This window comes from Procambarus clarkii, chromosome 5 (assembly GCF_040958095.1).
Source record: "Procambarus clarkii isolate CNS0578487 chromosome 5, FALCON_Pclarkii_2.0, whole genome shotgun sequence".
NCBI lineage: Eukaryota > Metazoa > Arthropoda > Malacostraca > Decapoda > Cambaridae > Procambarus > Procambarus clarkii.
In genome coordinates this window covers 32,976,855-32,998,202 of record NC_091154.1, presented here as the reverse complement: position 1 = coordinate 32,998,202, position 21,348 = coordinate 32,976,855, and the positions used below count along the sequence as shown (strand labels likewise).

Below are 21,348 nucleotides of genomic sequence, written 5' to 3'. Positions count from 1 at the left end.
CTGTGTTGTTGAAGCCCTCCGCCAGTGTCTGCAGCAGCGCCGCCACCGACGACTCTGCCGAAGACAACCTCTTTTTTTTATTATTAACACATTTAGGTACATGTGCATTTGTGCAGCTGCCCTAGACTATATGAAGGGGAGTACAGTGTCTCTCAAAACATTAGCTACGTGACACTAAAAATCTCCATCACACAGGGTCATGTGATCAGTAGTCTGCACTGGCAGACTCTGGGTGTAGTATGAGGATATCATCATCAATAGGAGAGTGGATAAAGTAATTGCAAAGCTCCAGGTACCTCATGACAACGGGTCTGAATGGTCTAATAACTGGGCATTCGGTGATGTAGTGTGGGAGATCATGCCGCAGTTTCTGCTCACAGAGTTTGCACCTGGAGTGCTCAGGATTGGGAGATCCGTCACCTGTAGCCACCTGCCACAGGTAACGGTAACCCAACCTGATCCTGGCAACCACTGTGTCGCACAGTCTGGTCCACGTTTTATGCTGCCCATAAACATAGGTTTCAGATATGAACAAATCATAGCTTTTTATACTGGTGCTTTCAGGTCGTTGGGAGTCAGTAATTTCTTTCCTATCAGACCTGAGTGTTTGGAACACTATGGTCTTGACAGCAGAGATAGGGATACCTAGGTCTAATTCACATGACCACAGAGTCTTCGGTGTGTTTGTGTTCTCCTCACTACTGATTCCTATTGGCATAGCTTGACCTTTTCCACCCAATGTGGCTGAGTGGGTCTTTTTATCCCTGCTTCACTGTTTGAGGATCACTCTTGACTTTCTTCACACACAAGTGGTTATTACAGCTCCATCGCTGACCTGGTTTTGGTCTGGGTAATGATGTAAAGACCCTTTCCTCTCCTTCCACATATTCCAGACTCTTATCTTTCTCTTCGTCGTACCACATCTTTTCTCTTCCTTAAAACTTTCTGCTTCTCCTTCCTTCTTTCTTACTCTCTAATACCTTTATAATATTCTTTGCTTCTTTTACACCATCCTCCCTCATACTACTTACTCTTCACGCCAAAACCCCAACACACTGAAAAATATAGGAATTATTTGTTTTGGTTCAAAGTCAGCTCCTCAAGCATTTGAAAACCTAATATGTAAAGTAGATACTTGAATGTTGTAACATTTGTTATAAATAATATCATTAATACATGAAGTAAAAATTTCACCTATCATTAGTATGGATATCATCTCACATAGGTGTTATCCAGCAAGATACGGACAAGGCAGTTAAAACTAGATGAGCACTCCATAAACTGTGTGAGAGGTTGGACACACTCTCCAACACTACTTGTGAATGCCCTGTTATCAATGTTTTTAGACCAAATGGCATGAGATACTTTGAGCTCTGTAACTACCTCATACATTCACGAATATTGGAAGATATTCTTGTGCTCTACCCAGAGTTTGCTAGTGCTGGCTAGTAGAATAGACTCGCATCTCGTGTTATCTCCTGATTCTATGTATCACTAAGCATCCTGTGAGATGAGGGGGGGATATTAGATGAGCTCATAGCTAGCTCTTGATCTATACCCTGTAATCCCTCATATAAAATAGGGTAGCAGTACATTGTTGTGTGATTTACCCATTTTAGTCAATAAATTTGTGTATTATTATCTCTCCTGTGGCTCTGTCATCAGTGTTCTCCCTTTCCCAGATGGCTTTCCATTCTTCACGCCAGGAGGCCTGGTCGACGACCGGGCCGCGGGGACACTAAGCCCCGGAAGCACCTCAAGGTAACCTCAAGGTAACCTCTCCTTTCCCTACTCCTTCCAATCTCCACTTTCCCCTGCCCCTCCCCGATGTACTCCCACTCCTCGCTTGGTGTTCAATCAGTACCAATCTTGTGTTATGAGCCCCCAAGACGCTACTCCCCCACCTCGCTCTCCTTGTCTTGGTCTCACCTTCAGCAAGGGAGCTGTGGTTCTTCCAGAGTTGGGCCACTTCCTCCTTCACCGTCTCCTTGAGTTCTGTGGAATTTACAAGCAGGGTTGTAAGTATAGAGTTTGCATCAAACCATATTAGTATCAAACCAGTTACTCGTGACACTATTACTTCTCACATGTGGAGAGCATACCTACATGTAAACCTTTTTTGAGCGTTTAACAGCACTCTGCTAACTATAAATGTCCATCACTCTAAAATGTCTTTCCTTAACTACGTCTTGAACATTTTCAAAGTCCATCAATGTCATGTAGAAGTTACGAATATCTACTGTACACAGGCTCCTCCACCAGAGAACCCATCCTGACCAGTTCTGATCAATTTCTCTATAATTCTAATGTCTTGATAATTCTCACACTCGCTACGTTCTCAAGTTGTATATAGTGTTACCATCTCTCATGTTTCCAGTCAATTCATTAGCACTATTCAAAGCCGTCTAGCAAATTCTCCACCCACCCCTCACGTACCCAACCACTTGGGCTGGACGGTAGAGCGACGGTCTCGCTTCATGCAGGTTGGCGTTCAATCCCCGACCGTCCACAAGTGGTTGGGCACCATTCACCCCTCCCCCCCCCCAGTTCCATCCCAAATTCTAATCCTGATCCCTTCCCAGTGCTATAGTCGTAATGGCTTAGCGCTTTCTCCAGATTTCTCCTGTTCCATCCCCCATTCCCTTTTTCTCCACCGCATTTAATCATATTATATCGTCACCGGCAACTTTGGCACATGTCAGCTTCTTAGGTGATGTACTCTTGCACACCAGGATGTTGTTGTACACTCCTGCACGCTTCTCTCACCGTGCAACCCACTCAGTGTTCACGCTACCTCAGCCTTTATCTCTTTCACCCGCTATACATGTGACACATTCTCTCCACCTGCTTATAGTCTCCTCTTCATCATTACACTTATTGTCTTATGAGTGATGAGAGGAATTAAGCAGAAGAGGAAATGAGTAAGACAGTAGAGGAGAGGAATAAAGTAGAAGAGAGAATGTGAGATATTACCTTTGAAATTGAAATTGAAATTGAAATAAGTTTATTGAGGTAAAATACACACAAAGGGCTGAGGTAGCTCAAGCTATTCTCACCCCGTTCAGTACATCGTGTTAATACATACATAGATACACATCACAAGCAATAAACGTATTACCGAACATTCTGAGATATTACCTTGAATCTCAATCCTGTGAGCGGCGTCGAGTTCGTCCAGTTGTCGTCGCAGGTCGACCACGTCCGAGCCTGTGTTGTTGAAGCCCTCCGCCAGTGTCTGCAGCAGCGCCGCCACCGACGACTCTGCCGAAGACAACCTCACATGATCACACAGTCTTCGGTGTGTTTGTGTTCGCCTCACTAGTTTGACTATATTGGACACGGAAGGGCTATGAGGGCTGGGATATGGGGTCAGGGTAAAGGAACGATGCCCAACCACTTCAACCAACGTGGATCGAACCCCGATTGCTACCATCATAGGTCTCATAGTGGTGCCTACATACCCCTTCTCCCCGAGTACTACCACAACATCCATCTCTCCAAAATTGGACCTTCCTGGACTGTGAGAGAATATATTGCACTTTCCAAATATACATCCCTTCCTTTCCTCCCATGAGGTTAAAGCCGTAGGCCAGTTAGATATTCCGTGCACAGAGCGCTATTCCTCCCAAACTGTGTGTGTAAGGAGTCCTACAGCCCATTAGTGTTGATGGGGACTTTAAGTATCACTGCTATCTTATTCACTCTTGTGTTCGTGATATTATCCTCATAATGCACCCATTGCAAACTCTGCAGTAGCAGTGTTTGCCAATGCAGTGAGGATTTTAGCATCACGTAGCTAGCTTTTTGACACGCTGTACTCCCCTACATATAGTCCAGGGCAGATGTACCTAAATGTGTTAATAAAAAAGGTAGTGTTGTCACCGTGGATGGTGTCAGTAATGCTGTCACTGAGACACAGTAATGACCCTGTGAGGAAGCCTCAGTATAAACAACATAACCTTGTACACACTCTAAGCACTCCAATGTGTACATAATTGTGTGTGATGCCAGCCACAGACCCCCACCCCCAGCCTTCACCCTACATAGTTAAGAGACTATTGAGTGGGAATATCATCCCATACAGAGCCTCTCGTGGGACGCCAGAAGGTCGCACGTGTTGGTGCAGGTGTGTTCCTCAGTGTTGGAGTCAGTGACGACGGCATTTATAATTAATCCATATCATTAACCGTATATGATGGTCTATATCGCTGGTCCAGGTACTGATAATGGCATATGTTTCACGGGACACTGATATATCTCACCACAACAGCTCAGTAAACCTAGCAGACAATGATACATATTCACCAGAGTTTACAAACTGGTCATATTTGCCACATGTGTCATATTTGCCACATACTGATCATTGGGTCTTCGTTCTCATCATGCGAATTATCTCATTAAAGGTCTCATTATGAATATGTTTATTAATATTCCCACTTGGGCTGGACGGTAGAGCGACGGTCTCGCTTCATGCAGGTCGGCGTTCAATCCCCGACCGTCCAAGTGGTTGGGCACCATTCCTTCCCCCCGTCCCATCCCAAACTCCTGACTCTCTTCCAAGTGCTATATAGTCGCAATGGCTTGGCGCTTTTCCCCTGATAATTCCCCTCCCTCCCTTCATTACTGTTCTTATGAATATCCCCAATAACATATCATCAAAATAAAGGAAACATATATTAAATAAGATAATGATATTAAATAATGATAATGTTATTTAATAACATTTTATTAAAAAAAATAGTTTGTATCCGACTACAGTCCGAGACGGTAAACAAATTATGTAGGCAGGACCAGAAGCTTGAGACATTAAACCTTATATTTTTTTCAGATATTTGTATTATATATCTTTACCTTCACTTATAAGCCCATTTATAGAGCACTTTGAATATGCTGTGTGAGTTACAAACACCACCTACCCAACACTCATCACCCTATATGTCTCAACATATTAGAAACCCTTTTTAAATCATGTTACTATTAAATCATGTTACTATTTAAATCATGTTACTATTTAAATCATGTTACTATTTAAATCATGTTACTATTTAAATCATGTTACTATTAAAATCATGTTACTATTAAAATCATGTTACTTACATCTCACTAACCAGGCTTTGTCTAGACTTCCTGTGAGTTCCAACAACCTGTTGGTGTGTACTTGATCAAATGCAGAATGTATACTTTACACATAACATCATTATACAAAACATGTAGGATTTTGTGATCACATTCCCACGAAATGTCCAAGTACTTCTTCATAAATTGTGTATTGTCTTAAATCTTAGTTCAATATTATTGCGTTAACATTTATAAATAGTTGTGTACTGCTGTTACCTGTTTTGCTGAAGCAGCCGGGCTCCAGCTCCTCGACTGGTTATGTCTCTGTACCCCTATTAACACCGCCCATAATATGGGTAAGGGGTGTCTCTGTAGACCTATTAACACCGCCCATATGGGTAAGAGATGCTCAATGAAAATCATCAAACAATTTAGATTTCCCAGCACCCCGAGCCTCGCTACCGCCCATGACGTAGCCCTTCTCCGTCCCATCAGGCGTCCGGCCTTACCTTGCTTGGTGTTGGAGGCGCTGAAGCCACCGGAGACCTGGTTCCTGGAGTCGACAACCTCCCTGGAGAGGATCTTGAAGCCCTCAGACACCAACTGCAGCAGTTGCTTCTGGTACTCGTGCTCCTTGGCGTCCTCCTCCTTCTCTGCAACACCTCACCAGATGTTAGTTTAGTCACTTTGTTAATTATTAATACTTTTGAAATTCATGTATAATGGGTGAATTGGGAACATTTATATGAGACGTAGTGTCGTGGAACCTGGACTCCCCGGACCCTACACTACTCCCTGGACCCTTCTTCACAGCACCTTCCCCCCCCCTTCTCCCATAACTCTCCCTCACAGCACCCCCCTCTCTCTCCCTGATCCCCCCCCCCCCATCACCGACCTTGAGGGTGCCTGCTCACTCGGTCTCCTCATCAACCCCCAACACTTAAGCCTTCAGTAAATAATAATCACAGTCATATATCTCCAGGCATCTAGGTTTGGGGCTCCATTTATTTGCAGTTTTCCCGGTCCTTAAAGTCTAAAAATTCTTCATCTCTTTCTTTTCTTCTTCCTACAACGATGAAGCAATTTTCACTAAAGACAAATTTCTCTGCAACACGGTGCAAGCAAGAGCCTGAATGTATGGCAGGGAGTCGGTTCCATTACGTTCGTTTCTCACCAGTTTCGCGGACCCGTCTTGAACTCTGTCTTGAGAAATTTTTGATGTGATTCAACTTTACTGATCACTGAAGGTCTGGAAGGCGGTTGTCCAGGGGTGTGCTAGTGGAGGTGCACATCTTTAATGTCAGTCGAGGGCTTACACAGTCCGGTCCCTTGATAACATCTGTGTCGAGGAGTTTTTCTACTTGTTGTGTTGAAGTGTAGCATGTATGGGTAAGGGAAGGCAACACTGGGGGAAAATCGACTTATAACTGCATGTAACATACGAAGTGAGAAGCAGGATACTGGTCCCACCCACTGCACCAGAGAATGTATGATGGCTGTGCACGGTTGCCTAATGCTGGCATAGAGGCATCAGATGCATGACCTTATTCTTTCTTGATTATGTCTCGCCAAACTTTACTGCTTACCGATTGAACTAATAATTAGTTTCTCAGGTACACATGCGATCTGTCAGCGGCTCATTTTCGCACTTGTGTCATACGGTCACACACGATCTTGTCTCCATTGACTGATCTTCTTTTACACCGATTTCAGACTATTGAATTATCATCGGTTTAATCAGTGATGTAAATGGGTTTTGGGAACTGGGTATTATAGGCTAAAGCTGCATCCAAGATTCATGCTCTGGGATCACCAGCGGTCCATCCATAAGTATAACAAGTTAAACAAGTAACTTTAATTTATAGAAGCCTGACAAAGGATACCAAATAAACGCCCATCAGTACAGAATTTGTAAATGAAAAACTGGATTGAGAAGAAGTATACCCAGTACAAATTTCCATCACTGGGTTTAATTATGTAGACTTTTTTGAAAGGACAAATGCAATCTGGATTGCTTTGTATTTTGAACAATAACATTTCAGGCCTACAAATTTACGTTAGAATAAGCTCCAGATTTCACTGTCCATTGAGTCGTACACCCCGTCATCTCCGTGACCCTTGACCCTGGTGGTGTACGATGTGGCACCGCCTCTGGTGGTGCCAATGTTGGGGAGCTGTACTTGGTGGTCTGAGGTGCCACCAGCTCCAAAGCATGACAGATAACGAGCCGCTTTGTCCGGCCTGTGATCGTTGGGTCGAGTGATATCCTGGCAGATGTGAAACACCAGTGACGTGGTTGTCAGACCCACGATGTCTCACAGCTCATCAGGTCCTCGCGCCACCAGGTGATGGTTCGTGTCACCCACAACCATGAAGTGCTGACATTGGGTATGATACAGTGGCTCAACCACGACACATCACTGCCTCTCACCACACTCCATCATCAACCACGACACATCACTGCCTCTCACCACACATCAACCACGACACATCACTGCCTCTCACCACACATCAACCACGACACATCACTGCCTCTCACCACACTCCATCATCAACCACGACACATCACTGCCTCTCACCACACTCCATAATCAACCACGACACATCACTGCCTCTCACCACACATCAACCACGACACATCACTGCCTCTCACCACACATCAACCACGACACATCACTGCCTCCCAACACACACATCAACCACTACACATCACCACACCTCATACATCACCTACAATGCACTAAATACATTCACAGTCATGATTCCAGCACCAGCAGTACAATACTCGAGGGGTGACTTACCAGTCTCCTTCACACAGGTGGTGGTGCTGCTCTCCGACTCCGTCAGTTCCGCCACCAGCTGGTTGAGTTGCGTGATGGCCAGCTGGTTCGACAGAGCCGTCATACGGAGGTAATCATCCAAGTCGACATTGGCACCAACCTCAGGCACTGTCCCTCCATCAGGCATTGTGCCACTGAAGGGCTGTTGTGGGGACATTATAGGCAAAAGAATGCTGTTGAGCAGCAGCTGGTACTGGAGAATAGGATTTCCCAGCATGAGATTGGGAACGCTTTCCATCCTCCTGCACAATGTCCAGGCGAAGTAGCTACCAGCCTGGGAAGAGACAGCACGCTAATGCTGAAGAACTCTGTTGCGGTGTTTGGGAGAAATCCGGCGCGCTGTGGTAGATGGGGTGCTCTGTTGCGTTGAAAGTTGTGTGAATAGTGTTGCTGGAGTCAGAGGGTGTAAACAACTGTGGAGGATAGCTTTGATCTGTGTTTACATAACACGAATGAAATCAAGTTCGACTGAAATGCGTGAGTGTGGCGTGTTTAATACCATGTAAATTAGGCTCTTTAGTAACGTTTACAGCTGGCTTTGGTTACGATGAGACGAGTATAAATTTGGAGAGGTGTGTGGTGACGTTCAGACCAAGACGGTCATCAATATGGCGGACGTGGGAGGCTGTGATGTTCGATTCCGTGAGTCTATATGTGAAAGAGGTTGTTGGAGAAGGCTTGGCGCGAGTACGGACGAGCGAAGGTTTACGATGGTGATGGTTGGGTTGAGGATGACACCATGAAGAAGGCCAGTGTGTGTGTGTCTGTGTGTGGAGCGGCGGTGATCTAGTGCAGAGTGCCACCAGAGGGCCACACGATACGCGAATATCAGTGCCAGGCAGTGCACCAGTACCTCCACCAGCGTGGTCATGGGGAACTACACTCACAATCCTCTCCCCTCCTACACTCACCTCCCCCCTCTCTCTTTCTCTCCTATTTTCTCCTCCCTCTCCCTTAACTCCTCCCGTCTATCTCTCCCTCTACAACCAGCCGCCCGCCGTGGGTAGCGGTGTTCCGGGGGTGACGGTGCTGTGGCGGTGTTCCGGGGGTGGCGGTGCTGTGGCGGTGTTCCGGGGGTGGCGGTGCTGTGGCGGTGTTCCGTGCTAATGGCCTTAATAACACTCTCTGTTTCACCCCCCTTACTCCCTCTCCCTCACCATACCCCCCCCCCTCCTCCCTCTGACCCAATAATGATTGGTCACGTTCCTTCTGGGGGTGGGAGAGGTAAGTTGATATTATTATTATTATATATATATATATATATATATATATATATATATATATATATATATTATATATATATATATATATATATATATATATATATATATATATATATGAGAGAGAGAGAGAGAGAGAGAGAGAGAGAGAGAGAGAGAGAGAGAGAGAGAGAGAGAGAGAGAGAGAGAGAGAGAGAGAGAGAGAGAGAGGGGGGGGGGGTAACCGGCAGCACCCGTCTCTCTTCCTTCCCTTTACCCCCTCTTCCCCTTTCCCTCTTCTCTCAAAAATATATTATTACGAACCACTGGAACAGCTAATAGAGGCTCTCGAAAATTATTATGATTAATGAACACTTTAAGGGAAACACCCAAAATATTTCACACTTGACTTCATGAAAGTTGTACGGGGCTTCCCTGTAAATGCTAATATTTCTTACGACATTTAACTTTGACTGACCCCTCGACCAGCCTATGTCCGTCCCGTACTCCACACCAGTCCCCCTACAAAGTTGAGTGAGGTTAACCTTAAGCGTCTGGCCTCCAACCTTGGGCAGACTCACGCTCTCTTATGGATACAGCAACATATATATGAGTGCTTCTGTTTTCCCGTTTTCCCAGTCTGCCTTCCGTTGGGTGAAAGCATCCAAGATTAGGAGTCTAGCTCCAATCCTACTTATCCTACTTACAGGTGATGCAGTGTTACCTTGAGGTTACCTTGAGGTTACCTTGAGGTTACCTTGAGGTGTTGTCCATAATTGCCTTGTTGTTTCTTGGGTTCCCAGTATAACGGCGAGAGTGTAAATCTGTTCAAAAACTCTTTAAGGATAAATATCAAACACGCTATAATTAATAATTATATATTTATATATAAAGTTCAACATATTAGGACAGTGTCAGTGATTTAGAGTATGATCCAATTTTTTTGGCAATGAGCCGACTGTAGATGGTGAGCATTTACGAGGCAGAACCACTTTGTGTATGACGTTGCCCGGAAGAGGGCGGGACACAAGAGATAGGAAGAGTTAGCCAGCTCCACCAGCGCTGAGGAGAGGGCCGGACTGGAGGTCTGGGCTGGGTACGTTACACCACACACCGACGTCCAAGGCAGCTCAACACAAGGAACAAACATGTATCAAACGCAGTTTATAAGATGTTGCAAATTATTTATCTACATTTGTACAATTTGACATATAATGCAACAACTGGAAGTTCCACCTTAGTGTTCCACAAGGCGGCCTCTGCACCGCCCTCTGGGAAAACACCAATGTGGCGCCCGGGATACCCGGCCGCCTCTATAATTCTAACAAACATTTCCTCTCTGAAGCTATCCTTCAAGGGATTTTCAAAATGATTCAGTATGAGTGCGTGTGTCATCCTCCCGGGTGCACCGAGCGAGGACGCTGTTACGTCAGCTGTGTCTCCGCCAGTGTCCAACGAGGCCAGCAGGGTGCCAGCAGGGTGCCAGCAGAGTGTCAGCCGCTAGTCATCCACCAGCCCTCTTCACCTGCTCTCGACTCCCTAGCAGGACTGGCAGCCTCCACAGGATTAGACAAATTTTACAAATTTAATCAGAGCGTCTACAATGTATCCGCCAAGTGTCATTGTGTATCTCGAGAAGCCGTCTCGGGTCTAACAGAACTCAACCAGGCATTATATAACACAAGAGTATCCTCAGCACCTTGGTGACTTAATTCATCTGAGTTTCCAGGAGCAGCTTGTATTGTTTCCAGCGTGTTTGGTTCATCTTCATGACAAAAACCTACATCGTTCGGTTAAGTGTGTTCACCTGCCATAGTTGCCATGAAGACTCCCGCAGGTCCCGCCTCTTTACAGCACATCAATACCGTCCTGCCCACCCATAGTCCACACCTGCAGCCTCCCCTGCCTCAACCACCTCAACTCCACCCCAGCCTGCTGCAGAACCCACTGATGCTGGCCAGCCTACTGCTGCTGGTGGGGTCCCACAACCCCGACGACACCCACTGGGCCTCCCTCAGGCGTGACGACCACCTCCACACACTGCTCTCACACAACCTTCGCACCATCAATGACATCAATGAAAACCTCGCTAAAACTCTCCACCGACGTCAGCAACCAACAGGTACAGATACAGACGTAATTACTCTCGGGTTGAGGCAAAGTGTTAATTGGCCTTCAATTTAAGTTATAAGATTTATGAAGCTAATATGTGCCTCACTGACGGCAAAGAAAGATACAGTGCTCTGTCTTTCATCATTTTATCTCTATGTCTTAGTTCTGTTTTTAAACAAAATATAAAGTTCATTTATATTAGCAGTCCTGCTGCTAAGTGAATAACATGGGCCAGAAACTCTAATCCTTCATTAGCTCTTTTTAAAGCCAGACCCTAAATACGGGTTTATTTAATGAACTGATTATTATACATTTGGATAAGTATACAATTAATATAAAAGCTACGATAATATTAGTTACTAGATGAAGGAGCCAGCTGTCTGCCGGAGCCTCCAAAATGGACGATTGACTTGATTTCACAAATATATAGTTTACAAGCAAACATATTCCAAATGCGAGTCAGCTTAGGAACGATGATTGGTGTTGGAGTGGTGTTGTGGTTGCCAACTTCAGGTTGTCTACCAGATTAGGCCAGGTGAGTAACCTTGAGAAGAATGACCATGTACATAACAGTAAGGTCACAGACACCTCACCGCCATTGAAGGGCCTCTGATGTACTGACATGGTTCAAGACAGATGGATCATGGCACAACCCGTTCTCTTAAAAATAACGTCACTTTTGGCTGGTATGCGCGCTATGGCTAAATTTGGACGTAATTTGAAATGAAATCGACTCACAAAAGTGACGTTCTGTTCCGTTTTCTATTTGAGTCGTCTGGTGTACACGCAGAGGTTATGAGAGGACACTTTAAATTAACGTTTTTCATAACGTTTTGAAACTTTATGAGAATTTCCTGCCCACCTAACCTATCAGAGGACCCTTAACTTACTGTTGTTGAAAAAAAATCCCAAATTTATTTTAATTTTTTTTTTCATTTTCAAATTACGTCCAAATTCGGCCATACGGGAAAACGGCCAAAAGTGACGTTCTTTTTAAGAGGACAGGTTGTTGGCCGATAGATTAATTGTTTTGCTCCCTCGCCCCTCCTGTGCTCTCCCCTCACACCTCCCTCTCAACTCTGCCTCACAGCTCAGCCTCACCACCTCTCCACAGAAGGTCCCGTTGAGGCAGAGGAGCCCAACGGGTGTACGAACCGGCCAGTAAGAGATGCCCCAGAGTCTCTCTCCTCCGGGTTCGTACCCCTTCAAGAGTCCGTGGTGGGCCTTCAGGAGGCGATTGTGCACCGTCGGATGAAGAAGCAACCCGCACCAGGTGAGCCGGGGGATGGAGCAGACCTTCGTCAGGTTGGTAGTTTGGGGGAATGGCAGTAATAATGACCAGGGGCCAGATTCACGAAAACAGTTACGCAAACACTTACGAACGTGTACATCTTTCCTCAATCTTTGACGGCTTTGGTTACATTTATTAAACAGTTTACAAGCAAGAAAACTTCCCATTCAACTGTTGTTATTGTTATAAACAGCCTCCTTGTGCTTGGGAGCTCATTAACTGTTTAATAATTGGAAACAAAGCCGCCAAAGATTGAGAAAAGATGTACAGGTTCGTAAGTGCTTGCGTAAGTGCTTTCGCGAATCTGGCCCCTGGATGCTGAAATGTCTGATAATACCCGCTCATACTTTTAATTTGTAATATTTGGGGATATTTGTGCCACTTATTTCCTGGGTACCACTGGTAATTTAATGTACACTCGAGTACACTAAATTAGTAGGAGATGCAGTTCCACCCCCTCCCCCTTCATCACGTTAAATGTTGATGCACAAATGTTCGTCCAGAGCAGTTGGGGTTTGGACAGCGGGGTCATGTTCACTGTGTGTTGTGGGTTATGTGTATTTGTCTTGCTTGCTTGTGTGTGCGTTCTTAACAGCTCTTGGCTAACACAGTCCGAGGGACCAGGCTTTACATCCCCAGGTCCCGTTTTTCCAACTGTCGGTCGCATAATGTTTAACAGATCTCTAACCCTGTCCACGGAGGACAGAAACAAATGTTTATATGATGCCAGCTTTGTAAATGTGTGGCCACGTCTGTGGCAGAAACAAAATGCGTCGTCTCCCGACCATTTTGTTTACCGTCATATTTGTTTGGGAAGACTACGGATAGATGAAGCCCCTAAAATGACCACCTCATGTAGTTCCTTGCAGTTGCTTACCGCCCTCACACTGATGTGTGTCTTCACGTGTCTGGGCTCTTCCCAGAGGCTAGCTTAATTCCATGCGCGTCTTTTCTCATTTAGCTACTGCTCAATGAGTGTACTATTTCTTCAAGTGTAATTAGGTTCAACTCAATCAGTCTACCCCACTGTGTGTGTGTGTGTTTATTTACTATTTGTGTCTGCAGGATCGAGTTATTAGCTCTTGATCCCCGTCTTTCTAACCAATCTAATTTTTCCTCTATTATGTCTACTACATGTATTTCTCTGGCACACGCGCATACATCTATAGGAAGCAGCCCGTAGCAGCTGTCTGACTCCCAGGTACCTGTTTACTGCGAGGTGAACAGACGCATCAGGGGGAAAGAAATTACCCATTTGTTTTCGCCTCGGCCGGGAATCAAACCCGGGCCCCTTAGTACAACGACCCCCGAGCGCTGTCCATTCAACCGCGAACCCCCCCCCCCCCCCCGTGTGTGTGTGTAATTGCCTAATTGTAGTTACAGGATGAGAGCTACGCTAGTGGTGTCCCGTCTTCCCAGAACTCTCTCCCTTAGTTTGTTCCAAACGTCTACCACTCTAAGCAAAAGAAAACTTCCTAATGTTTTTTCGGCACCTTTGTTTCCTTAGCTTGAACCTGTGTCCTCTTTTTCGAGATGTTGCTAGTTTAAAGAATTCCTCCTTGTCAATTTGGTCGATTCCTGGTAGAATTTTGTATGTTGTGATCATATCACCTCATTTTCTTCTACCTTCTTGTTTTGGCATGTTTAATGTCTGTAGTCCCTCCTCGTAACTCTTGTTTTTCAGTTCGGAAGCCATTTTATAGCATGCCGCTGCACCTTCTCCACCTTACTGTGTGTGTGTGTGTGTGTGTGTGTGTGTGTGTGTGTGTGTGTGTGTGTGTGTGTGTGTGTGTGTGTGTGTGTGTACTCACCTAGTTGTACTCACCTAGTTGTTTGCGGGGGTTGAGCTCTGGCTCTTTGGTCCCGCCTCTCAACCGTCAATCAACTAATGTACAGGTTCCTGAGCCTATTGGGCTCTATCATATCTACACTTGAAACTGTGTATGGAGTCAGCCTCCACCACATCACTGCCTAATGCTTTCCATTTGTCAACCACTCTGACACTAAAAAAGTTCTTTCTAATATCTCTGTGGCTCATTTGGGCGCTCAGTTTCCACCTGTGTCCCCTTGTGCGTGTGCCCCTTGTGTTAAATAGCCTGTCTTTATCTACCCTATCAATTCCCTTGAGAATCTTGAATGTAGTGATCATGTCCCCCTAACTCTTCTGTCTTCCAGCGAAGTGAGGATCAATTCCCGCAGTCTCTCATCGTAGCTCATACCTCTCAGCTCAGGTACTAGTCTGGTGGCAAATCTTTGAACCTTTTCCAGTTTAGTCTTATCCTTGACTAGATATGGACTCCATGCTGGGGCTGCATACTCCAGAATTGGCCTGACATATGTGGTATACAAAGTTCTGAATGATTCATTGCACAAATTTCTGAATGCCGTTCGTATGTTGGCCAGCCTGGCATATGCCGCTGATGTTATCCTCTTGATATGTGCTGCAGGAGACAGGTCTGGCGTGATATTAACTCCCAAGTCTTTTTCTTTCTCTGACTCCTGAAGGATTTCCTCTCCCAGATGATACCTTGTATTTGGCCTCCTGCTCCCTACACCTATCTTCATTACATTACATTTGGTTGGGTTGAACTCTAATAACCACTTGTTCGACCATTCCTTCAGTTTGTCTAGGTCTTCTTGAAGCCTCAAACAGTCCTCTTCTGTCTTAATCCTTCTCATAATTTTGGCATCATCCGCAAACATTGAGAGAAATGAATCTATACCCTCCGGGAGATCATTTACATATATCAGAAACAAGATAGGACCGAGTACAGAGCCCTGTGGGACTCCACTGGTGACTTCACGCCAATCAGAGGTCTCACCCCTCACCGTAACTCTCTGCTTTCTATTGCTTAGGTACTCCCTTATCCACTGGAGCACCTTACCAGCTACACCTGCCTGTCTCTCCAGCGTATGTACCAGCCTCTTATGCGGTACTGTGTCAAAGGCTTTCCGACAATCCAAGAAAATGCAGTCCGCCCAGCCCTCTCTTTCTTGCTTAATCTGTGTCACCTGGTCATAGAATTCTATTAAGCCTGTCCGGCAAGATTTACCCTCCCTGAACCCATGTTGTCGATTTGTCACGAAGTCCCTTCTCTCCAGATGTGCTACCAGGTTTTTTCTCACGATCTTCTCCATCACCTTGCATGGTATACAAGTCAAGGATACTGGCCTGTAGTTCAGTGCCTCTTGCCTGTCGCCCTTTTTGTATATTGGGACCACATTCACCGTCTTCCATATTTCTGGTAGGTCTCCTGTCTCCAGTGACCTACTATACACTATGGAGAGTGGCAAGCAAAGTGCCTCTGCACACTCTTTCAGTACCCATGGCGAGATCCCGTCTGGACCAACAGCCTTTCTAACATCCAGATCCAGCAGGTGTCTCTTGACCTCCTCTCTCGTAATTTCAAACTCTTCCTGTGTGTGTGTGTGTGTGTGTGTGTGTGTGTGTGTGTGTGTGTGTGTGTGTGTGTGTGTGTGTGTGTGTGTGTGTGTGTGTGTGTGTGTGTGTGCGTGCGTGTGTGTGTGTGTGAGACACTGTGGTAGCCAGTAACACCAGGCCGTGGCCACCGTACCGTTGCAGCCGTGGGGAAGGTGCTACAGTCGCTGACCGTGGAGATGGAGAGGCAGCGTGGTCGCCTTGAGAAGCTCCGCATGCAGAGAGAGACAACCGCTCACCCCCACCAAGGTCTGTACTGCGTCCAGGTCTGCCTACACCACCCACAGGTTTAGCTCTTCGGCCCCGCCTTTCTTGCCGTCGGTTATCAACTGAAGAAACTACCAACCTATTTTTTATATCATATCTATCATATTTTTAGCCGTCTCTCGGGTACCTATTTACTGCAAGGTGAACAAAGGTATCAAGTGAAAGATACTGCCCAATTGTTTATCTCGGCTGGGAACTGCACCTGGATCTATGGAATATGAATCACGAATGTTGTATGCTAGGCCGCGGGACTCCTGGCTTTTTATCTGTATTTCTTCGACTCATTTGCGTCTCCAGCTTCTATGTCTTCTCATCCTACTTTCTCTCACTTTAAAGGGACTGTTCTTGTCCACCTTGTCAAATCCCATCAGTATCTTGTGTGTTGTGATCATATTCTCTCTTTTTTTTCTGTCTTCTTGGGTTGTGATATCTACTTCCTGTAAAGGGAGCCGGTCGGCCGAGCGGACAGCACACTGGACTTGTGATCCTGTGGTCCCGGGCGCCGGCGAGAAACAATGGGCAGAATTTCTTTCACTCTATGCCCCTGTTACCTAGCAGTAAAATAGGTACCTGGGTGTTAGTCAGCTGTCACGGGCTGCTTCCTGGGGGTGGAGGCTTGGTCGAGGACCGGGCCGTGGGGACACTAAAGCCCCGAAATCATCTCAAGATAACCTCAAGATAACCTAGTCATAGCTTAACCCTCTTAGCTCTGGCACCAGCATTGTTGCAAAGCTCTGCACGTTTTCAATTTTGATTTTATTCTTCACAAGGTGCGGATACCCCGGGCCAGTGTGGAATATTCCAGCCTAGGTATAACAAGGCTGTGTAGACTGTCTTGAAAGAGCCCCGAGTTAGGTTTCTAAGCGTCATTCTAATGTTTGCCAGCTATGTTGTATATATGTATTGCCGGTGTTTCCCTGCCTGTGTGTGTTTCAAGTGCCATAGATCAACTCTCAAATCTTTCTATCTTTCCGACTTCTGTAGTTGAACATAAGAATAAAGGTAACTGCAGAAGGCCTATTGGCCCATACGAGGCAGCTCCTATTTATATCTACCCAATCCCACTCATATAATCAAAAGTCCCGTTTTCTGTTTTGGGTCCTCTGGTAGGCTAGGATGAGGGCACTCTAGTACAACAGTTTCAAGACGTTGGGAAACCTTAGGTGGACGGGCTGGACTGTGACAGTTTTCTGTCCGTCATGTACTCCATTTGTTTCCAATAACATATTTAGGCACACGGTACAAGTGAGACATGATTCAGGTACCCAAGATTATACTATACTCCAATGGTCTCGTAGTGCAGCTGGCTACGTTCTCCACTCACAATCGTAGGATCCCAGGTTCGATTCACTGTTGGGAGAGAAATGGATGGACATGTTTCCTTTCACCTAATGCCTATTTACCTAGCAGTAAATATGTACCCAAGAGTTAGTTAACTGATTTGCGGTTGCATCCAGGGAAAGGTCAGTAGGTCAACCATGGAGTCATGATACTAGCCTAAAGTATAAATATACACGGGCTTCGTGTCCCCGACAAAACAAATAATATGAAGGGTTACATAGTGTGTGTTAAGAGGTAGGTAGGATATTAAAAGTCCCCCATCGTGCAGAATGAATATCATCACACAGGGCCATGAACTTCTCCATAGAGATTTCAGCGAAGTGTCAGTTCTCTTAGTTCTCTCAACCACTTGGGCTGGACGGTAGAGCGACGGTCTTGCTTCATGCAGGTCGGCGTTCAATCCCCCGAACGTCCAAGTGGTTGGGTACCAATCCTTCCCCCAGTCCCATCCCAAATCCTTATCCTGACCCCTTCCCAGTACTATATAGCCGAAATGGCTTGGTGCTTTTCCCCTGATAGTTTCCTTCCTTTCTCTATTTTAAGTATGAAATTATTTTTGACAATTTTTGACAATTTAAATTCTTTTTTTTTGTCGTATTTTTTGAGTTTGTTATATATGTTAAGTTTGCCAGTTATGACTTGCCACCTCTAAATCCAAAAATATCTCAGTAAGTTACATACACCCTGCCTCCCTTGTTAAGTTAAGTTCCCTGCCTCCCTTACCAAGTTCCACCCCCTGCCTCCCTTACCAAGTTCCACCCCCTGCCTCCCTTACCAAGTTCCACCCCCTGCCTCCCTTACCAAGTTCCACCCCCTCCCCCCGTGTAATCTTCCAAGTTTCACTCCCCTACCTACGTTAGTAAGATCACCCCTCCTACCTTAAGGTAGCCCCAGGTCCCACCACACTGAGGTAACCTCTGCTTACCCTAGCGAGGCGGTGCAGCGAGCCGTTCCTGGTGCTGGGAGAAGAGTGCCTCTACCTGAGCCACAAGAGGAAGCTGGGGTGGCACGGTGCCTCTTCCGTGTGCCAGGAGATGCAGTCCACCCTGGCTGAACCTGCCAACGTCACCGCCCTCGCTGCTATCATCAGGGCCTTCAGTGAGTATACCTCCACTGCTGCGGTGTACAGTGAGTATACTCCATTCTCTGCTGCGGTGTACAGTGAGTATACTCCATTCTCTGCTGCGGTGTACAGTGAGTATACCTCCACTCTCTGCTGCGGTGTACAGTGAGTATACCTCCACTCTCTGCTGCGGTGTACAGTGAGTATATCTCCACTCTCTGCTGCGGTGTACAGTGAATATACCTCCACACTCTCTGCTACGGTGTACAGTGAGTATACCTCACTGTACACCGTCGCAGAGTGGAGTATACACCGTCGCAGGAACTCACAGTTCCTGCGACGGCGCTGGAACCAATCGTATTGGCGTATGCCTTTCCATTGGAGACTGTCAGCGCCGTGGAGAGGAGGTGGGGGGGGGGGGGGGCGGCCTGCTGCCTGGGTAACAGCTTCTTCCCCGAATCCACCCACCCTGGCTTTGCGCCCTGGTGAGGCCACTCCAGACCAGGTCGACATCAGAGCGCAACTCCATAGTCTCCTGAGACTGATGGATGCCTACTACAATATGCATGACGATGTTTCCCCTGGTTGTTGACATAGTTGTCTTTGTCACATGTGGGGGTAGGCCTTGGCTCTTGTCCTCTTCCACTGGAATGGGGGTGAGTCTAGATTCCACTAACTCCCCGGCAGATCTTCCTGATTGGTGGAGGGTATATCCTAGTTGCAACTCTTCCTGATTGGTAGTTGTCAGTGGCAGCTCTTCTCGATTGATCTCTGTTACCATTAGATTTCTATGATTGGTATTTTTCACCCTTAGACTCCCCATGATTGGCAGCTGTCCCCCGTAATCCCCCATGATGTGTGCGACTCTCTGTGCCAGATCTTCGAGATTGGCAGTTTTGATCTATGGCTCTTTATAAGTGGAAGTTAAGAGATGTAACCCACCATTGGTAGTGCATCACTCAATCCTGGATGGCTGAAAATGTTAGTAGAATGAATTAATATGAATCTGTTAAGCATTTTTGTTTCATATATATATTACGTAGCTTCATATGCACTGTCATCTTTAAGAACTGAAACCACAGTGTTCTTGTTCAAACCCGCGCTCAACTGGAAACAATATTTTGTTCATAAGGTTTGACTATTGGGTTCTCTTGTTCAAAGAGTTGGTTACAAAAATAAACGAAGTGTGTTTTTCTTAGAAAGATTTGCAGACTGACTGGAGCGTGTCTTGGCCTGACCTCCCTTCTCCTGCAGGTGGTGCCAACAAGCGCTACTGGCTGGGGGCTTCCGACGAGCTCTCTGAAGGTGACTGGAGGTGGTCGTCGGGTCGGGCTGTGAGAGACGGTGACTGGCGGGCGGGGCAGCCCAGTAACACGAGTCGTAGCGGCCAAGTCCAGGACTGTCTGGCGCTGGTGACCGTGGAGAACAACCGTCCGCCCCTCGACGACTACTCCTGCTGGAAGAAGAGGGAGTTCATCTGCCAGCGGGACCTCCACTGTTGACTCGGAGACCTTTGATTCTTCTCAACACGACGACGTCTGACTTCACCACCCACATCAACACGACGACGTCTGGCTTCACCACCCACATCAACACGACGACGTCTGACTTCACCACCCACATCAACACGACGACGTCTGGCTTCACCACCCACATCAACACGACGACGTCTGACTTCACCACCCACATCAACACAACGACGTCTGACTTCACCACCCACATCAACACGACGACGTCTGACTTCACCACCCACATCAACACGACGACGTCTGCCTTCACCACCCACATCAACACAACGACGTCTGCCTTCACCACCCACATCAACACGACGACGTCTGACTTCACCACCCACATCAACACGACGACGTCTGACTTCACCACCCACATCAACACAACGACGTCTGACTTCACCACCCACATCAACACGACGACGTCTGACTTCACCACCCACATCAACACAAGTGTATTTGTTTACATACAAATAATGCGTGGGAAATACAATACGTCTTAATTATATTATTATACGGCCCTCTATGAGATGTTCTGTGTACCAGACTGAGAGATAAGGTCATGCTTCAATGGCTGAGGTTTAAGGCATTTATTACAAAAAATAAGTATTAGGATTTCTTTAAGAGAATTTAAAATTGACGAGGAAGAATTTTATTTGATACATCCAACCTTTTTTCTCCAGGATAAGACTATTTACAAACATAAGAATTAAGGAAAACTGCAGAAAGCCGATTGGCTCATGCAAGGCAACTTCCATTGACACCCAAACGAACTCATGAATGTGTGTCTAACCTACGCTTGAAACAATAACAGGGATCCTGTCTATCGCTACCCGGTTATTTGTTTCTCAAATCATCGAAACCTGAGTAGATATTCGTTTGAAAATAGGGATTTCCAAACCAACGTTTATCCAGAACTGTTTTGAATCTAAACTTATCAAATGTAAATCTATTGTTCAGCGTTCTTATAAAACCTCAAGGTAAAATTATTATCTTGTTGGCCCTTTATTATCACACTGGGAAGAATTGGTGTTATTTTACTCTAGGAAAGCTGCCACTACTTTATTTCCGGCTTGGGGGACCTTAATAATACTTGAGTGTTAATGTACTTCTGGAATGTTCCATCCAATAATTTAACGCTTGCAACTGCGAGCGCTGGACTGCGGTAAACCAGGAGAGTTTACCTTAAAACTGAAGAACGTTCAAAGAGGTACAATATTTACTATAATT

General features: G+C 46.0%; 2 protein-coding genes across 3 annotated transcripts in view; one reads left to right on the top strand and one right to left on the bottom strand.

The window, feature by feature from the left end:
* LOC123762271 (uncharacterized) overlaps positions 1 to 8,903 on the bottom strand; it is a 20,788-nt gene extending 11,885 nt beyond the window's left edge. Inside the window, exons 1-5 of the mRNA XM_045748690.2 lie at positions 7,860 to 8,903; positions 5,568 to 5,711; positions 3,139 to 3,261; positions 1,930 to 1,995; positions 1 to 54 (exon numbers count right to left, since the gene is read on the bottom strand). The exon at positions 1 to 54 is cut by the window's left edge and continues 69 nt beyond it. Of these exons, the coding sequence (XP_045604646.2) occupies positions 1 to 54; positions 1,930 to 1,995; positions 3,139 to 3,261; positions 5,568 to 5,711; positions 7,860 to 8,136 (664 nt within the window). The 5' untranslated portion in view covers positions 8,137 to 8,903. The remainder of the gene's footprint in view (positions 55 to 1,929; positions 1,996 to 3,138; positions 3,262 to 5,567; positions 5,712 to 7,859) is intronic.
* A 1,569-nt stretch (positions 8,904 to 10,472) lies between these two features.
* Positions 10,473 to 20,758, top strand: LOC123762282 (C-type lectin domain family 4 member F). Of its 2 annotated transcripts, none has more exons than XM_045748712.2 (5): positions 10,473 to 11,219; positions 12,300 to 12,482; positions 16,084 to 16,188; positions 18,478 to 18,645; positions 19,865 to 20,758. In XM_045748712.2, the coding sequence occupies exons 1-5, from the start codon at positions 10,919 to 10,921 to the stop codon at positions 20,110 to 20,112; spliced, it is 1,005 nt and encodes a 334-aa protein (XP_045604668.2). In that variant the 5' UTR covers positions 10,473 to 10,918; the 3' UTR covers positions 20,113 to 20,758. The 2 variants fall into 2 exon arrangements, with proteins under 2 accessions (XP_045604668.2, XP_045604675.2); XM_045748719.2 differs by having other exon boundaries at positions 10,779 to 11,219; positions 12,324 to 12,482; positions 19,865 to 20,258.
* The last annotated feature ends 590 nt before the right edge of the window (positions 20,759 to 21,348 follow it).